Source organism: Gymnogyps californianus, chromosome 3 (assembly GCF_018139145.2).
Source record: "Gymnogyps californianus isolate 813 chromosome 3, ASM1813914v2, whole genome shotgun sequence".
Classification (NCBI taxonomy): Eukaryota; Metazoa; Chordata; class Aves; order Accipitriformes; family Cathartidae; genus Gymnogyps; species Gymnogyps californianus.
Genome location: NC_059473.1, coordinates 94,385,540 through 94,412,311, shown reverse-complemented (window position 1 = coordinate 94,412,311; position 26,772 = coordinate 94,385,540). Strand labels below are relative to the sequence as shown.

Genomic DNA, 26,772 nt, shown 5'->3' with positions numbered 1-26,772 from the left:
GATGGTGGCAGAGCTCTGCTGAAGTTAATGGTGCCTCAGGCAGAGAAGAGGCTCTGCCTAACTAGATCTGTCTGAAATAACTAGTGTCTTCTAGAAGTGCATAGAAGAAGGTGGCTAAAGGAACATTAAAAAAAGCAATAAACTGAAAACATGTTGTGTATATACCCTTCAGAAGGGAAATAATTAAGATAGCATGAAGGTTCAGTAAGGAATAGCTTGTGGCCTGCTATATTAGCACACTTGTTACCTAATTTGCTGTACAGAGATGAAGCAGGATGCGTGGGAGTCATTGTAACTGTGGGTTTGCAATTTCTGAACTCATGAAGCATGAAGGAGTGTACTCCTTATGGAGCCTCCTCAGAATCTGGGTTTGGGTGAAGGATTTGGGGAACATGCTCTGACCTCAGTCTGAGTTTTGCCTGGCATGTGTCACACAAATTTGGTATAAAGGTTTTGTCCCCCTGAATGTGACTTTAGCTTCCCAGTGCATGTTTGGAAGTCTCAAAATTTGAATTTGAAAAAAGCCTTTTTTCTGCATTCTAAAATGCAGTTTTGAAATATGTAATTATGAAGAAGTGTTCTTATTTTTGTAACTGAAAATGCTCTTTTTCTCTGTGTGTATAGTTGTATATATTATTTACTATGGGCTCTTTCAAGTTGGAATTTCATGTTGTGTTAGTACAGGAATACTGTTCCTACTCATTGTGGATCACATTCAACAGTACCTGTAAGAGTAAGTTTGAGGAATATTTTTTCTGTGAATGAAATACCCCGATTCCACATGAAGGCAAGCATGGGATCCTTCTAGCATGTTTTCACGCAGCCTGTAAAGTTTCCACGTGAATCTGTGTGGGAACTATTGACCCACCTCTGCTGAGTCCTGTGTGTGCCACTTTGTTACGTAGCAGAAAAGCCCAGAACCCTTTGCTATGCTGTGAAAATGCACATTTTTCCAGAGCCATGCATATGAACCCTTTGAATGAGGAGCACCCCTTTACTGGTTCTCTTTAGCTTCATGTGCAGATATGCATTGACCTGTGCAAGGATGCAACAAACCAGAAACAAACCCAACAACAAAAAGCAGACACTGGATGTCTTGAATGACTTACTGTAGTACTGCATCAGAGCTCACCATCCAGAAAAGAGTAAACAGAAACTATTTTTGAAGTGACAGACCAGAGTAAAATTGTCTAACACTCTTCATTTTACTGATGCATCGCGTGGAGGTCCAGAAGCCACATTAGAGAACTGTAATCCTTCATCAGAGCATTTGTTTGGTTGCCTAACATCTGTGGATTGTTAAGATAAGTTATTACACAGACTTGCTTTAGTTTAGATTAGTTTGGACCACATCCCAGTATATTCAATCAGGATATAATTCCTGCATGCTGCTAAATTGCTTGCTCCACATACTTCTCTAAAAATGTTTTTCAATATACAGTTTTGTCACTGAAACTCTTCTGTCACCTCAAGTTTTGGTTTTTTTTTTTCCCCTCTTAAAGAAAAGCTTTTATTATTTTTCCTTTGGATTGAATATATCTCAAGGCAAACGTAGTATTTATTAAGTCCTGAAGAGATTCCTAAACAGAGATGCTAGTGTAGCTTCTATGTGAGTATAATGCAGATTTCCTACATGTGTAATCTGTGGTGATTGGTGTGTATTGTGTCCAAACTGCAGTGTTTAAAGACAGCTGTAAGAAAATGGTTTTGTATTTACATGTCTAGTATTTCTTCTTTCTGTATTCTGTATTTTCCTGTGTCTATTTGTGCATTAGCTATTCCTATTTGTTTGGATCTCATAATGTTTTGCATAAAATAAATTACAATATCAAAGGTGATTATGTAAATTAATGGTAATTTCTTGAAGTTTATTACATACTTTATACATATTTTAAATGATCAAATACATTAAATTGTAAATGAAGTCTGTTGCCATCTTTGCACGTTTAAATGTGCTTGCATACATACACACATATGTAATTTAATTAGAATATTTAAATTTTACTTTAGTATTCCTTATCCTTCCTTTAAACAAACCCTAGTTGATTTATTTTTCTATTAACACTTTTTTCAACTTTCCCTGTAAACTGATAAAATACAGGCAACGACATATTTTTCATTAATGACTTTGGTTTATAGCATTGACATAGATTTTATACACAGACACATGTGCATGCACACTCTTGCTGTCTAATGAGCTAACGATTGTATCAGAGTCTATAAAGACATTTAAATATGTGGGTTGTTTTTCCTTTTAGTCTTGCTGGTTTTTTAAATACTCATAATAATAATAATAATACCGGATAGACTAAAAATCTATCCTGTTAGAACAGATAGTCTGATAAACTGAATCTCTGTTTTGTGATGTATACTAGATGAAGAAAATAAGACATTTTGGAATCAGGAGATTTTTTTTGCTAAAGGACTAACTAGCATTTATTTTGTCGAAGTTGCTATTCCTATTATCCTACTGAGGGTTATTGGTTTTTATCATAATACGTGTTTGTGCCACTGTTGGAATAACTGTAGCTTTTGAGTACGTTTTTTTTTTTTTTAATTAATTAAAATTTGAATAGATATTTTATTATCCTTCTTAAGTAGAAGAAATGTAACAGTCATCTTTGATAAAGGCACAATCCAGATACAGGGAAAAGAGTTGGTTGTCTTCTCAGTGTGGTTTGGCTAAACAGTGCAGAAATAGTATTGAAAGTTCTGATGTAGTCTTCAGACCTAAAGAGATAGTCTATTCTAGGGTGTTTTAAGTAAATCTTAATTATGTTAAATATGTAAAATGCCTAAAATTTTCATCATGCCATATAAGCCATATACTTACTCCCCAGGCCAGAGAATGAGAGCTCAGTACCAGAGCTTTGTCCTGTTGCAATTTCTTCCCTGAAGTGATTGTTTTTTCTGTTCCTTTTAATTTTAGGCGTTGTATAATTTTGCAATTGTTGCATCATTCCTGTGTTTACACAAAATAATTTAAGCATATTTTTCATTCCAACTTTTGTCATCCTTCTTACCCTCTTTACAGTTTTACCCATTCTTTTACTTCTTTCCAAATTAAACTAAAAGTTTTTCTTTACAATTTTCCTTATTAGCTGTCAGCTTTGTTTCCTCTCATCTCTACTTTTATTTCTGACAAAATTCCTACCTCTTGTATATTCTTCATGCATTTTGCCTTTTTTGTTCTTCTGCCTCAAAACTTCTTTTGTCTTTGTCTCAATTTTTTCTTAAATATTCACACACTTTAGAGTCCCGATTAACCTTTTATTTTTCTCTGGTATAGATTTACTACTGTACATAAGACTGTGTTGTACTGTATATAGACTTGAAACATAGAGTCTCGCTTTACTGTGTGTGCTCCTGTTTGTGTATCTGGAATTAAAAAAAAAAAAAATTTTTTTTAAATCCTAAGAAGCACCGTTTGTGTACACAGCTTAACTGTGATTGCCAGGGACACATGTTTAATTTATTTATTATTTACAGCTATAACTCAAAGAGATGGTAAATTATCATTTCCAAGTAGTACAAAATATGGTACTTTTGCATACTTTTCGTTGGTGCATTTAGTTCTCTATTAGTAGGTTTCTTTAGGTCTTACCTTACATCTCTGGTAAGTAGTTGTTGTGGATGTAGCTAAAACCATGCACAGTAAATGCCGAATTTATTTGCAGGATAATGTTGAGTTATGTTACGTGAGAAAAATTAATTAAAGGGAAATACCGTGTCAGTTTTCTGTGGCAGTGGAGGTTGGGAGTTAGCTGGGCAGGACTCTGCCACCCGAGGTACGAGTCCCATTTACAGTCTGGTAGGCTTGTCCTGACAGCGATCCACACCAACAAAAACAACCCAACCCACCCCCGCAACTGCATCAACACCAGCAACAAGTGTTGGTCGTGTTGTCGGTGTTTATTCAGAAGAGAGCTAGGGCTGGGCTGAGAGGGGATTGCTACAGGTAGGGCTGACGTATATTGACAGCACATTTTGGAGAAGCTTGCATAGCATGTGCTTGTAGGATGCTTGGCTCTAGCCAGTGCAGCCGGTGCTTGGAGAAGCATGTTCTGGGTCCTGTCATGAGCACCAACCTCACCAGTTCAGAGGAGAGCGAGAGATCGTACCTGCTCTGTGATAGTGAGCATGCATTTCAGGGTCTGAGGGCTAGCTGCACTGACTCTTCTTGTTGTCTTCAACTAGGTTATGTGGGTATGCAATTTATGTCGAAAGCAACAAGAAATCCTAACGAAATCTGGAGCGTGGTTTTTTGGAAGTGGACCACAGCCCTCACCCAGCCAGGACGGAGCACTGAGTGATACAGCGACTGGTGGAAGCTCAGATGCACTGAGAGAAAAGAAAGCAAGACTTCAGGAGCGATCGAGGTCACAGACTCCCTTAAGTACAGCAACTGCCTCATCACAGGAAATCCCTTCTTCCAGTGTGCAGTCTGATCGTAGGAAAGGAGCAGAAGTATCGCAGCCAGCTATGGGCCTGGACCAAAAGCAAGTTTCGTCAAGGTCTAGAAGTGAACCTCCGAGAGAGAGGTAATGCTTTCTGTCTTGATAGAGCCTCACAATTATAAATGGTAGTTCAGTAATATTAGACAAGGCTGTCAGCTGGGCCTTGTGTGTGTCTAGAAGCATGTTAAAAAAAAAGAGTTGAATTACTCACCGGGGAAGGATAAATGTTCACTAGCAAATACATTGTTTGATTTGATCTGTGCAACAGAAATGAAGAAGAAGAAAAAAAAATGTATTAGGGTTATTTCCATGTACTTCAATGCATTTTGGTATACATTTTTAATAAAGAATTGTAGGTTACTTTTAAATTTTAAATTTGGCAGGTATTTTAAAGCTGTTAAACAAAGAACAAGCCTTTAACTTGATGAGATAATGTACTAGAATTGAAAAAAACCAACACTCCTCCCCCCCAAAAAATCCCAAACAAACAAAAAACCCACCCTGTGGAGTTCTGTCAGATATCCTTATGTGCTATCTTTTTATCAATGATTGTATTTTTTTTTAATAATAAAACAGGAACTATTAAAAGAGCTCATTTACACCTGCAAAGTAAACATTCATGAAGAACAGCAGTAGTACCATCTTGAATTCAGAGCAAGTTGTATGCAAGAATAAAGCCAACCAGAAGCAAACTATTATATTTTAAGTGAGTAAATAAGTAAATTCCTGAGCTGCATTCACTGTGATGAACGGGTTGAGGAGTAGCAAATCAAGAGAGGCTAATGTGATGAAGCAGTTGCTGTTCTTTTGGCTGCTGCCTGGCAGATGGCAGAGCAGTTGAGGAGGGAGCTTGTGGCAACAAAACAAGAGTCTGCCGTAGAAGATTCTCCCTTGGCCAGAATGGTTGATGATTTTTTTTTTTTCCCCCATAGTTATTGAAGTTGAAAATGGAAAATGAACAGTGGCTAGTAACTTACTGTGTGGGTGAGGTCTGTCTGGGTTTAACTGTACCAAAACTCAGGTTAGTGTTATGTATATGTATGATGTAAATGAACACATGGTGCCCTCCCCTAATTCTGTTGACTTTTTTCCCCCCAACACTGGGAACATCCCCGGAGCAGTCGTCACTCTGCTGAAAGGACGCTTTTAGGGCAGCAAAATGCTTTCTATTTCTGCTTTGCTGTCCAAAAGTGAGATGGTTATATTAATTATACAATAGTAATGTTCTCTGCTTGTCATTGAGACTTTCAAATGAAGTCCAAGGGTTCTGAATGGAGAGCATCTATGATAAGGTCAGGTTCCATTTATTGCCAAAAACTCAGGTGGAACAGGAGACGGAGAAAAAGGAGACAGGAGCTTAACTTGGATCATATCCAACTTTGCCTGTCCTGTTGGATGCATCTGTCAAAATCTGTGATATGTAATCCGAAGACATATCAGTTGTGGAAGGGAAGATTCAGTGCCACAAAACAAAGTCGTAGTGACTTTGTCCTGGTGCAGGTTCATCTCAAATACAGTGTATAGCTGTGTTTAGCCTTCTTCAAAATCAATGGATTCCTATGTGAACTGGTAAACAAAAGGGTGACAAAAAAACAAATCCGGTATAAGGGGATTTTATGATTCTTCGGCTTGCTTATTCTCCCAAAGCAGAAAATGAAAGGAGAGAGCATAATTTTCGTGCAGCTTCATTATTAATTGTTTTTTACTTTGGCTGTATAGAGAAATGAATTACATTTTTCATCCTTTTTTATTACCAGAGAAAGGAATGCCATTAATTTATCTCAAGGAGTCAATTTGCTTTTCTTTATATGCTTATGAAATGGGCACTTCTTTTTAGAGTTTTAATAAGATAAAGAAAACTAGGTCAAATAATATTGTTTCTGGATATATTATCTTTTGCTTTTTTTAATATCCATATTACTTCTTTCTGTAATGGTATTGTGGGAGATACTCCATTTGGTGGTGTTTATATCTATACTGTCAGGGTGCTTGAAGTGAATTGTGTGGTTAGTGTGTAACTCTCATGACTGCTGCCAGAAAAATGGAGAACATACTCCAATACTCTGTCATAGTGCTTGATGCAGTTACTACAAAGATGACTTTGAGTCTTCCTACTTACATGGGTAAATTCTTTTTATCTGTATTTATCCATGTTAATATTCTTTGTGATTTTACTGATTGTCGTGGTTTAACCCCAGCCAGCAACCAAGCACCACACAGCCGCTCGCTCGCTCCCCCCCAGTGGGATGAGGGACAGAATGGGAAAAGTAAAAATGAGAAAGCTCGTGGGCTGAGATAAAGACAGTTTAATAGGTCAGCAATTGCATCGGCAATTTTTGAGGGCCTCCTTGGAGGCTGCATAGGTAAAACAAAAGCTGTGCATGCAAGCAAAGCAAAACAAGGAATTCATTCCTGCTTCCCATCAGCAGGCAGGTGTTCAGCCATCTCCAGGAAAGCAGGGCTCCATCATGCACAACGGTTCCTTGGGAAGACAAATGCTGTCACTCTAAACATCCCCCCTTCCTTCTTCTTCCCTCAGCTTTATATGCTGAGCATGTGGTGTGGAATATCCCTTTGGTCAGCTGGGGTCAGCTGTCCCGACTGTGCCCCCTCCCAGCTTCTTGTGCACCCCCAGCCTACTCGCTGGTGGGGTGGTGTGAGAAGCAGAAAAGGCCTTGACTCTGTGCAAGCACTGCTCAGCAGAAACGGAAACACCCCTGTCTTATCAACCCTGTTTCCAGCACAAACCCAAAACATAGCCCCATACTAGCTACTATGAAGAGAACTAACTCTACTTCAACCAAAACCAGCACACTCATTAGTTGGACCATCCGTAATTTATGTTTTTGTGGACTTGGGCAGTTGTTTGCTATTAGAAAATAAAAGTACTGCTGGAAGGATTAATAGATTTATGTTAATGGATCCAGTACCTTTCTATATGTTTTGCCATAGCTTATCCTGGTTTATAATCTACTTACCGTAACAGCGTACACAAGTATTTTTATTTTGCATTCAATTCGTCAAATTATTGTACTCCTTTTCATTATAGGAAGAAGACAATATTGGTTTCAGACCAGAATGGCAAAGGTTTAAAGAGTGAGCGTAAGCGTGTGCCAAAATCCTCACTTCAAAAAGAAGGACCAGCAGATGACAGGGACCGTAAGGAACGGCATGAAGGTAGAAGGCTGGAGAAAGGCAAGTCGCAGGACTACCCAGACTTGCCGGAGAAACTTGAGGAAGGCAAAGTGCCTGATGATGAAAAACAAAGGAAGGAAGATGAATATCATACTCGTTACAGGAGTGACCCCAATCTGGCAAGATACCCTGTAAAACCGCATCCTGAGGAACAGCAGATGCGCATGCATGCGAAAGTTTCTAAAGCACGACATGAGAGAAGACACAGTGATGTAGCTTTGCCACATACAGAAATGGAGGAGGCGGAGGTACCTGAGAATAAATTAGGAAAACGCTCACAATTACAGGGAACTCAGGACAGAAAATCTCTTGTGGAAACTCAGAGGTCGTACTCTATAGACAGAACAGGTGATGTAAGAATTTCTGTTTCTAAACAATTAACTAATCATAGCCCACCAACTCCCAGGCATAGTCCAGTTCCTATAGAACACGTAGAATACAAGAACCACGATTCCTTTAAAAAACAGAGCCGCCTTGATCCTAGCTCTGCTATTCTCATGCGAAAAGCAAAGCGGGAAAAAATGGAGACCATGCTAAGGAATGATTCCCTTAGCTCTGACCAGTCGGAATCTGTGCGGCCATCCCCTCCAAAGCCTCATAGAGCAAAAAGAGGCGGAAAGAAAAGGCAGATGTCAGTTAGTAGCTCAGAGGAAGAAGGGGCATCAACACCAGAATATACTAGCTGTGAAGATGTGGAGATAGAAAGTGAAAGTGTCAGTGAAAAAGGTAAGGACCTTTATGTATATTATGCACATGGCCATGTTTTGGGGACAAAAAAAAAAAATCTGTATTTTTCTCTCTCTTTTGCCTCTTTATTTTAAACATACACCTTTGTTTTTCCCCTTACCTTTCTTTTTTTTTCCCCAACTGAGAAGTGTCTTATACCTGTTTACATTTGGTTTGCAATGTTTCCTTTTGCATTCTTAGATGAGGTGGTTACAGGTAGCATCGGCTGATGAGTTTCTTTCTCATTCTCTCCCCTCTTTCACCTAGAACTGGCAGAATTTAAGGGTTCTAGTTTATTCTCTCGATGATATCTGTACTCCTTTGGACATTGCTTCATCCTTTTTTCTGTATGCAGAATAATTTTCTGTGAATGAATTGAAATGGAAAGTGAGTTCTGTAACAATCTGAGAAGACCATTATAAAGCATCATAATCTTACTGATACCTCAGTCTTAAGATGTGCAAAATTTTACTACATTTAATAAAATATCAAGGATCTGCCAGAGTTCATTGTTAACAAGGACACGATATGGGGCAAGGGGAGTGTTACATAGGAAAGAAATGAGAATTGCCTAACTTGCCTGCATGAATTTGCTCCCAAGCTTACAAGTATGTTTAAAATCTGTTATTTCAGTTTGTCTTCATCTGTTGATGGTAACACTCAGCAGTAAGGAGTAAGTGTAGTATACTGTGTGCTTTTAAACAAAGCCTTTCTTCTGGCTGAAGAAGTTAATCAAATTCATGAATGGTGAACAGATAAAATAAGCATTGTCAGAAAAGACTGTGGTAGAACCTACTAACTGTCCTATAACCCTAATTTGTCTTTAAGTGACACTACAGTGAGATGAAGGCTTTTTGTGTCTTTGAAAGTAGCTTTCAGCTCTTTAGTTTAATTATCTGTGTTTGTAACTTGAAAGTTTTCTGCTGGTGTTCACACTCAAAATGCCAACGGCTTGTCTGCATTGCCTTTTAGTTCCTGGCACTGTTTCCTGACATGTCTTTGATTCGTATATGCTAACCTGTTTGTCTGTCTTTGTCTATGTTATGGTCTCCCGACATCCCCTAAAGCTCCAGGTATACATATGAAAAGAGGCAACATTTCTCTCCTATCCCATCTGAATAGCTGCTTGTTTTAACTTTCTAAGCATGAGCGTTTCCATTCAAAACATGGAAGCTTGCTTTTCTGCTCATTTTTAAGGAGGGACGATGATCATGGCCCTGAAATCTTAATCCAGATTCCACTTAGACATAAAAAACCCTCACTTGTTTGGCTGTGGGGGTTGCCAAGCACTGGAACATATCGCACAGAGACGTTGTACAATCTCCATCCTTGGAGATGCTCAAAACCCAAATGGAGAAGGCCCTGAGCAATCTGCTGTAGCTGACCCTCCTTTTGAGGAAGGGGGTTTGAACTACGACCTACAGAGGTCCCTTCCAGTCTCAACTATTCTGTCTTTCTAATAGAACACATCTCTTTCCCTTATTTTGTGGCAATGTTTTATGCTGACTTGTGGATTTGTGTAATTTTCCCTGACTGCTTCTGTTGGTAGTAGCGGTCTGTAATATAGCATTTCTTTTCCATCTTTGTTTTTTGCTTTCATCTGTGCTCTTCAATTTGAGGTTGCTTATGAAGTAGAAAGGATTTCCCATATTCAGTGAGGGGCATTGTTATAAACTGGAAGGTCATTGATGTGAAAGTCAAGTCCAGGCTGAAAGTCATTGATACTGGTATCAATATGTTGATGTAGTTTGCTCTATAATGGTCCTTTGTAAGTAAAACCTTTCGATGGTTGCTTTCAGGCTTATGACACTGATCTCAGCTTTTGACCAATTTCCCATTGTATTGTTAAACCGTTAAGGGTTGGACTTTTTTCCTTCAGTGTTACGAATTCCAGAGGATTTCAAACGTTGCTAAATGCTTATGTTCTCGATAACTGAATCAAGTTCTTGATTACCTCCAAGACAGATATTTAGGCTCCCCCTTTAGACAGTGGAGGCCTTGCTACCTCACTGCATTTGAATAAAAATTATAAATAGGAGTATGTTAGGGACCTGTGTGACCACTGCCAACTCAATACTTGGTTAACATTGTTGAGCATTCCTTGAGACCTTGTCTCTACTTGTCATCATGTTATTAATCAGAATATATATACATAAGTGTATATACGTTTATATATATGGGGGGGGTATGCAATACATTAATTACAGAAATATATTTATTAAATAGCTGTGAGATGTAGCTGTTAATGTTTTTTTGCATGATCTTGATATGACTTTTTCAACTTTTGTCATGGGAAAAGAAGTGGAAAACCTTTGAAACTGGGGGTATAGTACAGAAAAAGTACTAGAAAATGTGAATACAAATGAGAAAGCAGAAGCATTTTTGGTAGTGAAGTATCCAGTTATTTTTTAGAATTAAATTTTCATCAGTACTTGAAAAAATCTGCAGTATTTCATAAGAACAGACGGAAAGGCAGGAAATTTTATTACCTAAGAAAATCTTTCAGAAATCCTTCAATATTTTAAAAGAAAAAATGCCACAGTAAAAGGATGTAGTGTTAAAAAATTGATACAAATAATTAAAAAATTGCCCCTATTTTAACCGAGGTCAGAATCCCATTCTTTGCGATTTAGCAGCATTGTTACAGAATTTCACCCACCATTCCTTCAGTGCTTTGCTTGTAATTTGGGAGAGATACTGCACAGGTCCCTAGTTGTAGCACTTCAGTTTATAAGCCCAGGAGGGTCTGGAATCCATCCTCTCTTATCTAAATATCAGCTCAGTCAGAAATCTGGTGCCAAAGTAATATAAATGGAGCTAGAAAGATAGAATTATTGCAAATAAAATTTTTAACTTTGAACAGCCTTACCAAGAAAAACAAAGATCTTAAAGTTCACATTTGGTGAGTGCCAGTATAAACCAATCAGCAACTGAGTAATAAAGATGTACTATATTGAACAACTAAAAGAGAAGTTTTCTATGGAAAACAGCTTACAGAGATGTTTAAAAGAAAATGATGCCCCATAGAAATGTAAGTTACAGGTAGAGTGGGTAAGACTGTATTGAAAATCAATAGCCAAAAATTACATATAAAGTAGATACTGTGCAAAAGTTACTTTTTAACATTTGCATTTCCTAGAAACATTGTTTAGGATTGCATTACCCTGTCTTCTGAGCACAAAAAACCTTCTAAAAGTGATATTCTTAAATACAAAGCAAGCTAATTTAGCTACTACATCCCCTTCTATTTACTGTAACCATTTAATATGTATTTCTTCAAAATTATTAACAAAATAATTCACAAGTACTGGAGATACTTTCTTTCCAAAAAAGAAATGTCTTTTGCAGTCCACTGGGATTTTCCCTCTTTGTCGGAGGACCCAAAGATTTATGTCAAGTTGTTTCCATGTTGGAGTAAATCTGGAGAAAGAACTGTTTAGCGGTGTCCAAAAAGATCAGCTCAAATTTCTTTTTTAAAAAAATCGACACCCTTTACATGACACTATTACTGATTGCTGATAATCTTTTTCATCCTATTATTAATACAGGCTGCAGGACTCCTTATTCTGAAATCCATAATAGTTGAACATTAGGTGGACTGAGTTTCCAGTGACAACACTGTCCTGGCAAGGCAAAAGGAGTCCTCTTAGAAGGCATAAATTGCATTCATACTCGCTTCAAAGACTTGCTAGAATAACATAAACCAGACTATCACAAATGAAATCCAGACCTCATTTTAAAACTGAGAACAGCTTCTGCCTACTGCAATCCAATGAAGAATGCAAATTAGATTTGGAGTAAGTTTGAGAAAAAATATTTTCTTTAAAGTTTAAAACCAAGACTTTGTGTAGAACTAGTAGATTTGTGTCCAGACAAGGTTGTATGTAATTTCTTTTATCCCGTGATAGATACAAGAGAGATTCTAGACTTCTGTCATGCAGTCTTTGAAACTGGAAGATAAAATAGTGTTGGAAATTAAAACAATGTGAGGAGGTACTGAAAGCTGCTCATGTACTTTTATGTAAATAGATGTGCTAATGGCTTTACGTTTTGCATACTGATTGTTCATATTTGCCTAAATCTGTGTATCTTGTTCACACTGTTTAGGCTTGAAAATATGCCTAATATTCGCATATTGTCAGCAAAATGGTAAAAAGCTAAGTAAACCTCACTTTGTATACTTGCTAATGGATTTAATTGGGAGTGAGGAGAGCATGATAGAGTTGGAGCCTTGTTTGAAAAAAACCTTCTCAGATGGCATTCCGGTTTCTTTCAGTGAAGATGTGATTGTTTCATTCATAATGCCTTTCTTACAGTACTAGGAGGAACAGAGCGACCCAATTTCATTTCATTCATACGACATTACCCTTCTGGTTAGAAAGGTTAGGGGCAAGGATCTTGCTGGGATCTTGGTGTACATGCAGGTGTGAGGCAGGGGGGTTGTGACCAGGAGAAGAGGACCTGGAGGTCAGAAGAAGAAAGGGATGCTGTGGATTGCAGATGAATGTGTTGGTGATGGCTTGACTCCAGGAGGAGAGGATCTGACCCCTTCCTCTGTCCTCCTCTGGTGTTTCGAGTGCCGCTTTGGGTGCTCGTGCTTGGGGGTGCTCCTGGGGGAAGGAAAGCATAAATTAAATCCCTGCCCCAGTGATTTATCCCAGTGCTGTAGCATTGTTGGCAAGGAAGGTAGCTTGGGGGCTAAGAGCGAAACCACACGTGTGCAGTAGGGTGTATAAATGGACCACAAGAAAACATCAGGAAAAGGCTATAGAGAAAAGGAGGCTGGTTTTAAATGTTTTTAGTTAAGCTTTTTCACTGAGGTATTTTAAATATGAAGTGTAGGCAAGTCAAGTTGTGCTGTAACATCTGCTAGCATATTTTAACATCTGTTCACATGGAGAGTTGGGCATGGAGTTTTAAAAAAAGCTGAATTTGTTTAAAAATGTGACTGAGCTTTAACTTAGTGTAAAATAAAATACCTTTGCTAGGAAGATTGTTAGTTCTTAGAAATTAGTTCCAATTTATCTTCTAGTCCTTGTGCAATAATTTAGATCTACATCTGCTTCAGATTTTAATGAAAATATAATCTAAAATGACTCTAGCTTCTGAATTTTGGTCAGTGCTAACATTATTCAATGCTATCAATATTCAGTGCTTTTGAGTAGATGAAATTATTTACAGTGCTTATGGAGTTGTAAATAAGTGCTTGTTAAATTAGCGTTGGGCAGTAAGAAATCTGTTTTGTGTATATGGAATTATGGAAAGTGCATACATGCATATGCAAATGAAATAAGCTGAGCATGAGTGGGACAAAAGTCATACTGGTGCCAAGAAATCCAACACTTCACTGAGACACGTAACCATATAAATGGGGATGTCACAGAAGATATGTGGCTGAATTCTCCTTTAAAATCCTAATAAAGCCCTTTCTCTAGTTTACCTTAAGAAGGTTGTGAATGTGCTGGAGGGAGTTTGCAGAAGAGCGGCGAGATTGACTGAGGTCTATAAAACATGATATGTAAGGAAAGGTGGGATGGATTGGGGTTGAATAATCTAGAAAAGAAAGAAAGAAAAAAAGGGAAAAAAAAAAAAAAAGGCAGGGAGGAAGGACTGGGCTTTAAATGGGAAAGAAGCTGGAGGGGGAAAGAGATTGAGTGCTTCTCTCTTACCCTGGAGGATTAAGTTTCTGCTAGGGAGGTTGAAGCTCGGTGCCAGAAACCATGTCAACTCTGAGGACAGATAAGCAAAGTTAAGGATAATTGTAATCATAATTTCTTACTCAGTTGAAACAGAGGATTCCTGGAAATAAAAATTGATTTCTTCATAGCCTGCACTGAAATTGCTCTATATTAGAAATACTACTGTTGCTCCTGTGGCAGGCTCTGGGCCAAGGTGGGGAAATCTGCGGCTACATCCACAGTACTCCTGACTGTAGCTTATCCTTTTTTGTCACCCTTTAAGTAATGATATTTGCTAGCCATTTCCAGTCCAAATTTATGTAATAACAATCTGGTTTTTGAAAAGGAAAAAAAAATGTACATTTTGACTTATCAAGAGACATGGAAGAAAAAGATGTCACAAACTGTTAAATCTTGAGTTCTTTCTTACATCTCTGGCAGTTGGCAAGGCATTATGTTTTGTTGCTATTAACGTGCTCTGTCTTGTTTGATTTTTCACATGTTCATTATTTTATTAATTGTTTGTTCTTTGTCGCTTACCTTTCTCCTGCACATCTAATTCATAAAATAGCAATGAATTTGTCCTAATAGTAATTTGTCCAGTAGTGAGATGAGTATTGTCATTACAAAAAGGGGGATACTAAAGCATGGAGGAATTAGGATCGTATGTTCAAATAGACTTAACACCTGACAAGCAGGGTAGCTTTAATTTCAGGAGCTGTGAGAGTGGACCTGTAGAGAAACCCAGGACTTACCTAGATTTCTCCATGAAAGACCAATTCTCAAGAACGTTCAGCAGTCAGGTTTTTTTCATACAGAAACCATTGGAGGTAGCAGGTGCGAGAAGAGCAGTGGGAGCTGCAGGTCATGGAGTGAACTGGAGTTAAAACTCAGGTAGCCTGAAACATGGCATGGCATTACAGCCAGAGCGTGATCCTTTCTCTCAGTCTATCCTACTATGGAGTATTTTGTATATGCATATATTTTCGTATACCATAGAAGTTATGTGAACTGCTACTCAGGATTTACTGTTATTCTTTTGATCTGAGAGCTTAGAGGAAAAGGTGAACTGTGAAGGATGAACCAAACTGTGTTTGGTAAAGCTGCATACCTGTGGATGGTCTGTGCAGCATATTGAAGGATGAGTTTAGGTCTTGGGACTGAAATCCAAACCTTTGCTTTTTTCCACCTGTGTGGGGAAGTTGCCTCCCTTTGGGTGAAAAATCAAAGCCTGTGAAAGAAGAAGATAAATTAATTATTGGCTTATTATAGAATAATACATACACTTTTATTAATTTTAGAGTTAATTTTAGTTAATTCTAGAGTTAACTAGGAACAAACAAGCATATGATTCTGTTATTTTCTCAAAAAGTTCATTCTGTTTCCTTTTCTTAGTTACAGGGATTCAGTGTATTCATTCTGATCATCCTATTGAGTCCAAACATAGGGGTTATACCATATGGTACTGAGTGTTATTGGTTAGTATTTTGTTAATATTTCTCTGATACCTTTGATATCTTTTTTTGCTTATAATAATGCACTTAATTACTGTAATACACAGGAACCATTCCAGTTTCTTTCCGCACAACTTTGAGTAGATAGACTGGCCTATTTGAGCTTTCTAAAATCAGTGTGCTGATAAATGGCCTCTAGGAAAAACTTGATTGTATCAGAAAGAAGGTTAATGATTATGAAATGTCTGTGTTTCCTTTGACTAAATATGCATGCTTTCATCCTGTTCCTGTCCATTCTGAATGACCCTCTGAAAACTGTTTTCCCATCTTTGCTCATGTGTTTTTGCATTGCTTAACACTTTCTTCCTTCCTTCTTTCTCCTTCTGTACAACATACGAACTTCAAAATCAGGGACTCCCTGCCTACACTCTGGAATCACTGAAGCTGATTCTTGTCTCCATTTCACCCGTGATGCCAAGCACAAGAGTTATGTTTTCAAATGTGCACATCTCATAGGGTCTCATTGGCTATATTTACTGTACTGATAGATTAAAGAGCCCTTCTTTGACATCTTTGTCCAAGTAATGAAACACGGCGCATTTCCTTATGATGAAGCTCTTGCATTCCTCAAGAGAAAGACTGCATGGAAGCTGTCTAGTAGGATTTATTCTTGGCCTGTCTCCTGCCTAGAAATAAACAGGAGAGTGCTAACTGACCCAGGGCACAACTGTTCCGGGGGTTACTCTAACGACAGAGCAAGAAAGGCCATCCATTTGGCACTGTCTATTACACTGGTATAAATGTAGTCAGTGTTTTTTATTTGTTTGTCTGCCTGTGTTCTTGCTTTGCATTTAAATTGCAAGTTCAGTAGAGTCTGGGGTTTCTTTTTGTGTTTGTACAGTGCCTAATTTGGTGAGATTTCAGTCCATGACTGAGACTCCAACTTGCCTTGATGATAATAAAATAGTATGCTTATTTAATGCAAGAACATATTATTATTAGGTGCCTTTTTCTTCCATTTATCAGCATCCAGCAGAATTCCAGATTACTGTCAAGTGTCCTCTGGCACGCTTGCCTTCTCTTGTGGCTAACTGTGGGTTGCCTACCATGAGGGATTCAAATGAGCCTAGATTCCTGTTCTCACTACCTATTAATTTGCTGTTAATCAGCTAAATTACCCTTTTGTTTGCCTGCTTGCTTTTCCTATCAGGTAACAAAGAAGTGATTCATGTATGTATACTGCTACCACTTATAAAGACATTGTGGAGCTATTTCTTTCATATAACGCTGCCCCCCCCCCCCCCCCCCCCCCCCCCCCCCCCCCCCCCCCCCCCCCCCCCCCAGATTTCCAGGCCTTACAGCCTTTTTCAGCCTTTGGGTTGGGGTTTTATCAGTTGTTTGGTTGTTTTGTTTGGTTTTTTTTTTTAATGGTGTTTTTTTAATTTTTTGGGGTTGGTTGTTTTGACTGATGGAGCCACCACTAAAGGATATGACAGCTTGATGGTTGTGTGCATGGGACCTTGCTGCTCTATTAATTTTTCGTTAGTTATCCCCCATCCCCCCCAGTTTTTAAGACCTTAATGTAATCATTCTGATAACTGATGCTCATGTTGCGCTTCTGGTCCAAGTAGAGGACTCTTCTAAGGTTTTAGTTCAAAGGGAGACAGGGGTTTTGTTTTGGCTTGCCCCTCAGCTTGAAGACACGTAAGGACAGGGCAGAGTTTTACAGTTTTATTTTCAGTTTGATAGTTGTTTTTGTCTTTTCTGCATAAGTTCACTGTGAGAATAGAAAGTCTGCAAGCAGGATATGCAAAATGTAAGACAACAGTGATTATTTGTTGGCTAATGCACGTAGTAGACAGCTAGGACGTACGTGCTACTAGCCTGTTAAGAAGTTCACTGCCTCCCTCTGCAAACACTCAACTGCTCTAAAAGTTAAGAAAGAGAGTTGAATTAGTTACTTTTTGGGGTGTGCCAACACTTGAAATCTCTGCATTTGTACATGTTTAGCTTCTTAAAAATCCCTCTCTCGTGCATGAGTCCCTAAGCTCATTCCCTTGACTGACTGCAAAAATAGTATATGAAAAGCTTTCTAATTGTTAAACACTTTCAACCTTAGAGGTATTTTGTAAGAGAGCGTAAGTCTCGGAAATGCTGTGATGCTATGCAGTAAATCCATACTTACAGCAATATTTTTTTTTTTTTTTAGACCTTCAGTATTAAATATTTTATTACATTTTCTTTCCAGCTATGAAGCAACTTCTCATAATACATTTTATTTGGAATATTTTCTTTTCACACTTGCTTTCTGTCTGTAAACACGACCTTTTCTATTTTAGAAAAGCAAATATCAGCATTCTTTACTTTGTGACCTGTGGCTTTGCTGTACCGTATATGCAAATTGTACCAAGTTTAACTTGGTCCATTGCGCAAGTTGAGAAATGTGCAGGGGCAGCGTGGCTCATCTAAGCTTCCCAAATCCAAATAATGCCTTTGAAGAGAAGGTGGGCTGGTAGTGGAACATTAGACTGAAAAGGGTGTTTAATTTAATGTGTGTTGTACGCTTCACTTGGGCCACAGCTAGCATGGGATTATTTTGAAATTCTAAATGCAGGTCTGTAAAGAATTTAAGCATATGTTTAACTTTCATTACATAGAGGTTTTGATTGCACATAGGGTCCTAACTTAATATATCTATGGTATTAGTTGTGGGAGCTATGTGTGGTAGAGGAATAAGTAAAATAGTTATATTCCTTGGCTTTTGGTCATATGTGTAATTTAAGACAAAATGTTTTCAGACATGTAGCAAGGAGAAATGAAGCACGTCACACATTTATCGTGATTTTAACTCACATATATTTTATGATTTAATTGTATACGTTAATTTCTAGAATTTAAAGTTCCAGTTTTTGAAACTTAGTCTTCAGTTTGGTAATTCTTTCCTCTGTAATATAAGCTTCAATTCTAATTAGTTATTCTCAAAATGATTGTTGGAAAAATGTTCTATTGAAAGCAACTTGGTCATGTTGTTATACCAGTTTTCTAAAGTATCTAAGTTCTCGGTATTTTTTACAATTGCCATGGAATAGCCTTAGGCAGATTTGAGGGCACACACTTCTTTTTCCCTCTAAAAATCAGTGTTTCTCTAGATTTGTTTAGTTGTCCTTCACGGAGTAGGAGTTCTCCTTCACAGAGTAGGACTGGCTTTCTCTGAGCTTTGAAAGACCTGAGCTTTGAAATTGACTCTTATGCTAGGTAAGAGTCAGTGTATATGTTTTAATGGTTAGCTTTTTATTAATTTGGTTCTTTTACTGAAAATGTAAGGTATCTTTTCGCTGGAAATGTAAACTCAAATATAAATGTAACGTCAACTGTAAATTCAAATGAACAATTTCTAAAACTTTACCATTCTTATTAAAGTTTATTGACTAAATAGAATAAATAAGCTAACAATTAAAAATGTAAAAATATTTACCTACTTTTATGGACCTAGCTATATTAAACTTTCATGAAGTTTTATTTCATTTTTGGAGATTATTTTTATGTTTTGCTATTAAAAGAGCTAGGTGCTAAGAATTTATTTTGCTGTGTTGCTCAGAGAAGAAGCAAGCACCACACGGGGCTCTTTTTAACCCATTAGTCCACATGTTCTTAACCATTAAAATTGTGCTTAATGAGCCACTAGATGGAGCAGTCAAGTCTAACTTTGATCTATCACATTCTGTTTATGCAAGAGAATTTCTCTTTTAGCAAAGAGAGAGTCTAGAAATGCAGGCACACCTTCCTACTCGAACTGGTAATTTAAAAACCTTTTTCAAATCTTATCTCCATGTGCATTTTTCTGTAGGCAGATTTACATTGTCCTGTAGGATCAGTGTTGGAGACGGTGTATGAAATGTATTCTGGATATGGAAATTACACTGACAAGTATAGCTCTACAGAAGCAGTTATTCTTTAAATGAGTTGAGTCCTATCCTTAGAAAAAAAAAAACCATGTCGGAAGAAAAAGATACTCTTTTTTGAGGATCATGAGCCAGATTTTCAAAAATTTTGGGAAGCTTAGAGATACACATTTACAGATAACTCTGTACTTTTGTGCTTAAGTAATCTTGCTGATACTTCTGGTGAAGTCACGTATTTTCTTCCTACTTACCCAAAGCACATTTGCTTCCAAGCTAATTTTTTCTGTGACCTAATGCGTAAGAAACACCTGTTTAATGAGAGTACACTGTGTTATCTGCTTCAGGAATGCTGCAGTAAAGTAGGTTCAGGAGCAGAAAGAAAAGATACAATAGTGTATGCGAATGCTTTCATATTATTTGTTTTGTTGTAGTTTCATAACATTAGTAAGATGAGATTTTGGGGGGGCATACATGCTTGTGAATATATACATAGATGTTTATATGAATTAGAATGCGTGTGCACTATTAGAAGGCATGTGTGCATTCCAGTACATCTGTTGCATTTAAATACTTCAGGTATCGTGATGTGTACTTGTAGGGCACCATCCCAGAGTGGTATTAGAGCTGGTGAATAGACCTATGTGTGAATATAAAATTCTGCAGATTTTTGTTTTATTCTTTGCCTTTGTAAAGTATTTGAAAGTCAGACTCTTCTGCATTAAAGATTATCAGCAGGTGTCACAAGAGAAGAAATGCCATTCTGAAGCAGCTGGATACAGTCCTTGGAGTGCCTCAGCCCTGCTCCCACATCTCAGGTGGGAATTGCAAATCCTGGCACCAGGCTCCTGTGAGTTTTGGGTAGGAGTGACAGAGAGCTTTGCAGAGCAGGGACCTCATGCTGTGCAAAGCAGCACTCCCCAGCTGACTCGCTTTAACTCGTGTGCAGTTTATTCATACAGTTCTCACCTGAATTGTGAAATGAGCAAAAACCTCTGCTCAGGCAGTGAATACTGATCAGTGCCATGAGCTGAGGGCTAGTGAACAGCCAGTTTTTTTCAACTCCCCGAAGTCCTGGGTCACTCAGGTATAATGCGAGTTCTTCCCTGTTGTGCTCCGGAGCTCTACCACAGCAAATTGGTCTAAGTTTACATCAAAACACATGGGATGCCAGGTAATTTGATATTCTACACAGGCTCAGATTTTACTTAAAATATAGTGTAAAAGTGACTTGCACTTACAGATAAAACTGAACCTCGTGAAAGCAACTCACAAATACAAATTTAAATAGATATAGATTCGCAAAACAGACTGAACCTTGTCAGCGTACCCAGGTAGGTTCAGTTATCTCCCTTGGGGCTGGTGTTACGAATTTGCAAGTAGTTGTCAATCGGTTTTAAGCAGAGACTGTCTGTGGGAGCCCAAAACAGCCCCCTGGGAATGGGAATTGAACTGAAAGCTTAGGGATAAATCTAGTTGTTCTGCTGCAGGCTCTTTTCTACAGGAAAGTTGTATAACTGATTTCAGAGCAAAAAGTTGATTAATCTGTTCCTGTTACCAAGTTTTAAATCTCACTGCCAAGGAAGTCTTAGGGAATGGCTATTCCTACAAGCCACTGAAAGAAGACACTTAGGAAGACATTAATTTTTGCCAGTGAGCAGATTTTTTTTTTTTTTAAACAAACAAATGAACCATTTACATTTTGACTTCTCTTCAAATGTTGCCTTTAAAATTTTAATCTATCAGCATCCTTTTCCTTTAAAAAAAAAAACTATGACAACAAATAATGTTATTAACTTAAGGCGTATTGTCAGACATCAGTTATCTGTGCTATTGTGGACCTAATCGTGCTTTGACCTAGAAAATTATTATAAGGATTAGGAACGAATTTTCTGGCAACGCTTAAACAAACAACATGGTCACCATTAAACCCTGCATTTAGATATGTGTTGTTTTTTTTGTTTGTTTGTTTGGATGGTATATAACATTTTTAAGTAATAGAAAATGCTATTTAATAGAGGTTGACCTTTTGAAATGGTCAGTATGTATGGTACTGCTGCTATAATTTCTAGGTTTAAATCTGTAATTTTTAGAATTAAAGGATCTGGGAGAAATCTGACTTGTAGGAGGAACTGGAAATTAAACCATGTCTGCGCAGACTTAGGCGGTAGGGAAAAGAAAAGGAGGGAAAGTGAATTAAGTTGTCAAAGGTATCCTGAAATAGAGAAATAGAATGAACTAGTGACACGTAGAGGTCTATCACCCTTGGCTGTATAACCTTTCAGTCGCAGCCTGTACAGGAATCGGTTCAGGACATGCATTGTCTTTTGTTTTGTTATGCTTTGTAATGGGGGGGGGGGGGGGAGTTTTAGAAGGAAAAAAAAAATTGTTTTAAGGAATTTTGGTAAGGTGGTGTGGCTGAATTAAATAAGAAGCTGTAATGACATTGTCACTATAGGTTGAATCTCCTATTTTTGCTGTAGCCCAGGTTTGAAGATGATACTTTTTGCTTGGCTTCTTTTTTGGCAGGAAAATTCAGGCGCAGGTTGGATGCCTGTGGTCTCTTCCTACAGGTAGTAACATTGAATTGGTTTGAGCAATTTAGTTCTGTGAGCTCAAGCCTGTACCTGAGCATAGCTGTCAAAAGTAGTGCTGTCATACCACCGCTTCATCCCAGCTTACCCTGCATCAGGCAGGGAAGAGACTTTGAATATGCGTCTTCCACATCCACCATGCTGTAGGGCATGAGAGTTGGGAGATATCTGTCTCTGTGGAGACAGTAACACAACAACTAGAAATAATAGTTAAAGTTGGGAACAAAAAGAATATTTTGATACTATGGGTCAGTAAACTGAAAAGTCAGTGTCTGCATATTAGTCACCATTTCACTGAAAGCATCTGGCTTTGGTTAGCAATTGAATGGTTGAGCAAATTGTTTGAATGAGGGTTTGGTTAAGACCACCTTTGGCTCTAAAAAAGGCTATCCAGCAGATCTTTTATAGTTAAGTACTGCCCTTGTCACAAAGACAAATACTCCACAAAATCTCTCTTCACACAGAGGTCAATTCATCATCCTGTGATGTCAGAGGAAGTCCAGAAGTCATCTGTAAATCTGACAGTGCAGCACTGATGTTCCCTGTCTTGATGTCTGTAGATCCTCCTCAGTCAAGGCCAATTATCAAAAAGATCAACCTGAAGAGATGCTGGCTTTTTTAATAGATGAAGTAACTAAGATAAACACATTGCAAAATTACTGGATCATGAAGGTTGGATAGCAAAGGTCTCAGCCACTACATCTATGGGCTTGAAGGCCCAATGTAGGTTTTCTAGTTTGAGCATTTTTCTTGTCTCTTTCCAATTTCACTGTTACTATCATCTTCCTCAGATGAGTCAAGAACAATCAAGTCAAGCAGGGGTGGAGGATGGGGAAACAGAATATTGGTGGCAGCACGGTACTAAACAGTTGGCTGTGGAACTTGGAAACAATGGATACAGCAGCAATAGATAGCGGGGTGTTTCTTTACTGGCTCTTGCATACCTGTGTGCTCGAAGGGGTTCCTATCATTTGGTCGTGCAGCAATGCTCTTCTGTATTCCAGCAGTCTTCCAGTCTGCTGCAAAATGGCAGGTGGTGTTCTGTAAAACTCCCCTAAAGGACCTTTAGGGACAACATGGTAAAGCCACTTGTCTGGGATGCCAGTGGGAGGCACACCATAGCCTGCTCCTGATGTGTGTGTTTACATTGTGTTTTTCAGACAGATGCCAAGTTACTTCACTTCCACTTTGAATTGATTGGCTCGGATCAAGGTTTGGACTAAAAGCTGTGGAGTAATGACAGCATGACATTGATTTAGCTCAAGCTAAATAAAAGGCCAAACTTATTAGCTCCTGCATGTCCCTCTGTTGATGTGACTACATCATTTCTGCTTTCGTGCTTTTGTTTTTTGCCAGCTGGCCAAGAATATAAACAGAATATGCTCATGCCTGAATGGAAAGGAACATTGATGAGCTCTAACAAGTTTGATGAGTGTTTGAGGGCAGACATTCCTTTTAGGAGCTATGTGTCTTTTTAACCACAGTCATCTCAGTTCTTAACCTCTGATTTTTCTCAGGAGTTATGAGAAAGGACAGGCTGAGCTATGTCAATCTGTTGAAAAGAAAACCACTTCTGTATGTGTAGATATATGTATTTGTATATTTATATATAGAAGTCTTTCTCTTGTAAATGGTCAACAATTGTCTTTGCAAAGTTTTAACTGTTTTGCCAAAGAATCTGAAAAATACTCAGTCCTCATCTCTGGGCAATACTTTACTGAAGAGAATACGCACTTATGTTGCATGAGTGCACAGAGAACAGAATTGTTTTAATTAGCCCAGTGTCAGCCAAACTCTGCACTTAAGCCTGTCAGAAGCAAGTGTATTTTCTCTACTGAATTTAATTCTGGATGCATAGCTAAAGGCTACATCCAAGTTTTCTGTGATCCCAGGAGAGCATTTTGTGGTCTGGAGTGCTGCTAGCTGAGCAAAGGAAAGCCTTGATTCCTCCCCATAAATCTTTCTTCTGATACTTTTTTTACACATCTAACATTTCACCACCAGTTGAACTTCAGTCCTTTGACCATCCCTTGAGTCAAGTGGTTATGTCAGTTTTCCACCTACCTTGTAGTTCACCAGTCAATCCGTATCTCTCTGATTCGGCTACAAGGATATTGTGAGAGACTTGGTTGAAGGCCTTGCTACAGTTATGTTAAACAACATCTGCTGCTCTCCTCTTGTCTGCAGATCCAGAAATCATATTGATCAGGCATGATTTGCCTTTGGTAAAGCTATGCTGATGGTTCCCAGTCACCTTCTTGGCCTTCATGTGCTCAGGACTGCCTTCCAGAAGGATTTGCTCCATAACCTTCCCAGAGACTCAGGTTAGCCTTCCCAGTCTGTAGTTTCACAGGTCCTTTTTCTTGCCCTCCTTGAAAAGAGGTGTGGCATTTGCCTTGTCCAGTCACTGTGAATCTCCCACAATAGCCAGGACCTTTTGAAGTGGATCAGACAGGGCTACAGTACAAAATGTCACATACAATACCTGATATTGTATCTAACACTCTTGCAATTGTATTAGAATCTCTTCTCCATTGTAACTTGGCTTTGAGGTCTGGAGACCATAACATGGATCTTTTCTGTTGTTTCTCTCATTTCCTAAATTCAGTTCCAACTTAAAACATAGGTTTTTTTCCTTGAATTGCTCTTTCTGTGCTACTGAATTAAGCTTGGGATCGTTCTCTGGCTTTCTTCTTTCAAAAAAAGTGTTGTAAAACTTTTGGTTTAGAGGAAAGCCAGGCATAAAACTCAATAGTACGTTTAATGCTTGGAATTTGACCTCTTAAAACTTGACAACTGGTAGGGTTGGATATCTGTGTGAGATTGTTCAATCTCATCCTTTTCTAATGATCTTAGAAAGTTTTATAAATGCAGGAGTACCATACATGGATTAAGATCTAGAACAATTATTAGCAGGAAGATTATGAAGGAGCTAAAATATGATGGTCAAAATCTAAGTATCAGATGCACAGTGTAGTGTGCCTCAGAGGATAGTGGCAGTGAAACAATTTGCAAGGGTAAAAACATCCTGAGATTGCATAGGCAATGTTATCCAAAGCAAAGGTTGAAAGTGTGCTATAACATAGTTATGTATTTTTACTAGGACAACGGAATGGTAACCAGATTTTCAGTTAGTTTCCTACTGCCTTGCTACTATTAATGGATGTAAAAGTAAACAAACCAACTATCAGTGTTTGATTCTCAAACTGTCAGATGGGCCTTTGGGGCAGCCAGAAAGGCTTTATTTGACTGGGCCTGGGAGGAAGGAAGACCACCCTTAGGGATGTGCAGTGCACACTGGAGTTGATGACACTGTCCTTTTCTGCAAAATGTCCTTTCTGACCTCAGAACACTCTTCTGTTGCTCCTCTCTTCCCTTACTTTTCAGCAAATACTTGCAGACACCTCTACCATCTAAAGCTAAAGCTGTTAGACAGGGCTACTTAGGAAGGGCTTTGGCAGATCTCATGGCTAGGGAGAGCAGTGAGTAATATTGGTGTTGAGGACTGCCTGATGTGGGGATGGATGAGCAGAGAGAGGTTGCACATATCTGGCACATAGGGGAATGGGAGACAGCGAGAGCTTCAACAACACCTTGGGGCACAAACAACCTTTCTAAATACGTTTGGGAGAACAGTTTATTAGTTTTTTCACAAACACATGCATGCCATGGGAATGACAGGAACATTTTAAAGAAGTCAGAAAACAAGCCCCCTATAGTGCAGTTTCCTTTAAAAGTTCTGAGGTTGTAGCGAGTAAATATTTTTCATCTGTTGAGTTGGGTTGTGGCAAAATCTCCTGCCTTGTTTAGTATGTGCTACAAGGTGAGGTGAGCGTTCAGGATCCATGTGAGAGATGTTCTGAAAGTGAAGCAAAGCCCACGACACCAGCCCTGGCAGAACAGGAGGAGGTCCTCCAAGGAGTAGTGCAGAAGCGTCAGTGGGAGAGTGGATGCGCTGTGGAAGCACCGGGCACTTGGCATAGTCTGTCATTTGTCCCTTTAGCAAGAAATGTTCTCCAGCTTTAGGAGGAAGCTGGGTGTATGTTCCCTGATCCGTAGATGTCCAGATGGTCACTGTTTCTTGGAGTATATGAAGCCTGGACATTGTCCTCCTCCAAAGAATCTTCTCCTAACAAGGACATATCATAGAGTAGTAGAATGGTTTGGGTTGGAGGGGACCTTAAAGATCATCTAGTTCCAGCCCCTCTCCCATGGGCAGGGACACCTTCAGCTAGACCAGGTTGCTCAAAGCCCCATCCAATCTGGCCGTGAACACTTCCAGGGAGGGGGCATCCACAACATCTCTGGGCAACCTGTTCCAGTGCCTCACCACCCTCACGGTGAAGAATTGCTTCCTTACATCTAATCTAAATCTACCCTCTTTTAGTTTAAAGCCATTACCCCTTGTCCTATCACTACATGCCCTTGTAAAAAGTCCCTCTCCAGCTTTCTTGTAGGCCCCCTTTAGGGACTGGAAGGCTGCCATAAGGTCTTCCCGGAGCCTTCTCTTCTGCAGGCTGAACAACCTCAACTCTCTCAGCCTGTCTTCATAGGAGAGGTGCTCCAGCCCTCTGATCATCTTCATGGCCCTCCTCTGGACTCGCTCCAACAGGTCCATGTCTTTCTTAGGCTGGGGGCCCCAGAGCTGGACGCAGTAATCCAGGTGGGGTCTCATGAGAGCGGAGTAGAGGGAGAGAATGAGTGCCCTCAACCTGCTGGTCACATGTCAGTGAAAAAAGCAGATGTAGACAGTTGTGTTGTCTTTCTGC

At 38.8% G+C, this 26,772-nt stretch overlaps 1 protein-coding gene across 1 annotated transcript in view; it reads left to right on the top strand.

Annotated features, from left to right (window-relative positions):
• RIMS1 (regulating synaptic membrane exocytosis 1) overlaps window positions 1–26,772 on the top strand; it is a 354,423-nt gene that overhangs the window by 160,560 nt on the left and 167,091 nt on the right. Inside the window, exons 11-12 of the mRNA XM_050894077.1 lie at window positions 4,198–4,541; window positions 7,507–8,378. Coding sequence (XP_050750034.1) covers window positions 4,198–4,541; window positions 7,507–8,378 — 1,216 coding nt within the window. The remainder of the gene's footprint in view (window positions 1–4,197; window positions 4,542–7,506; window positions 8,379–26,772) is intronic.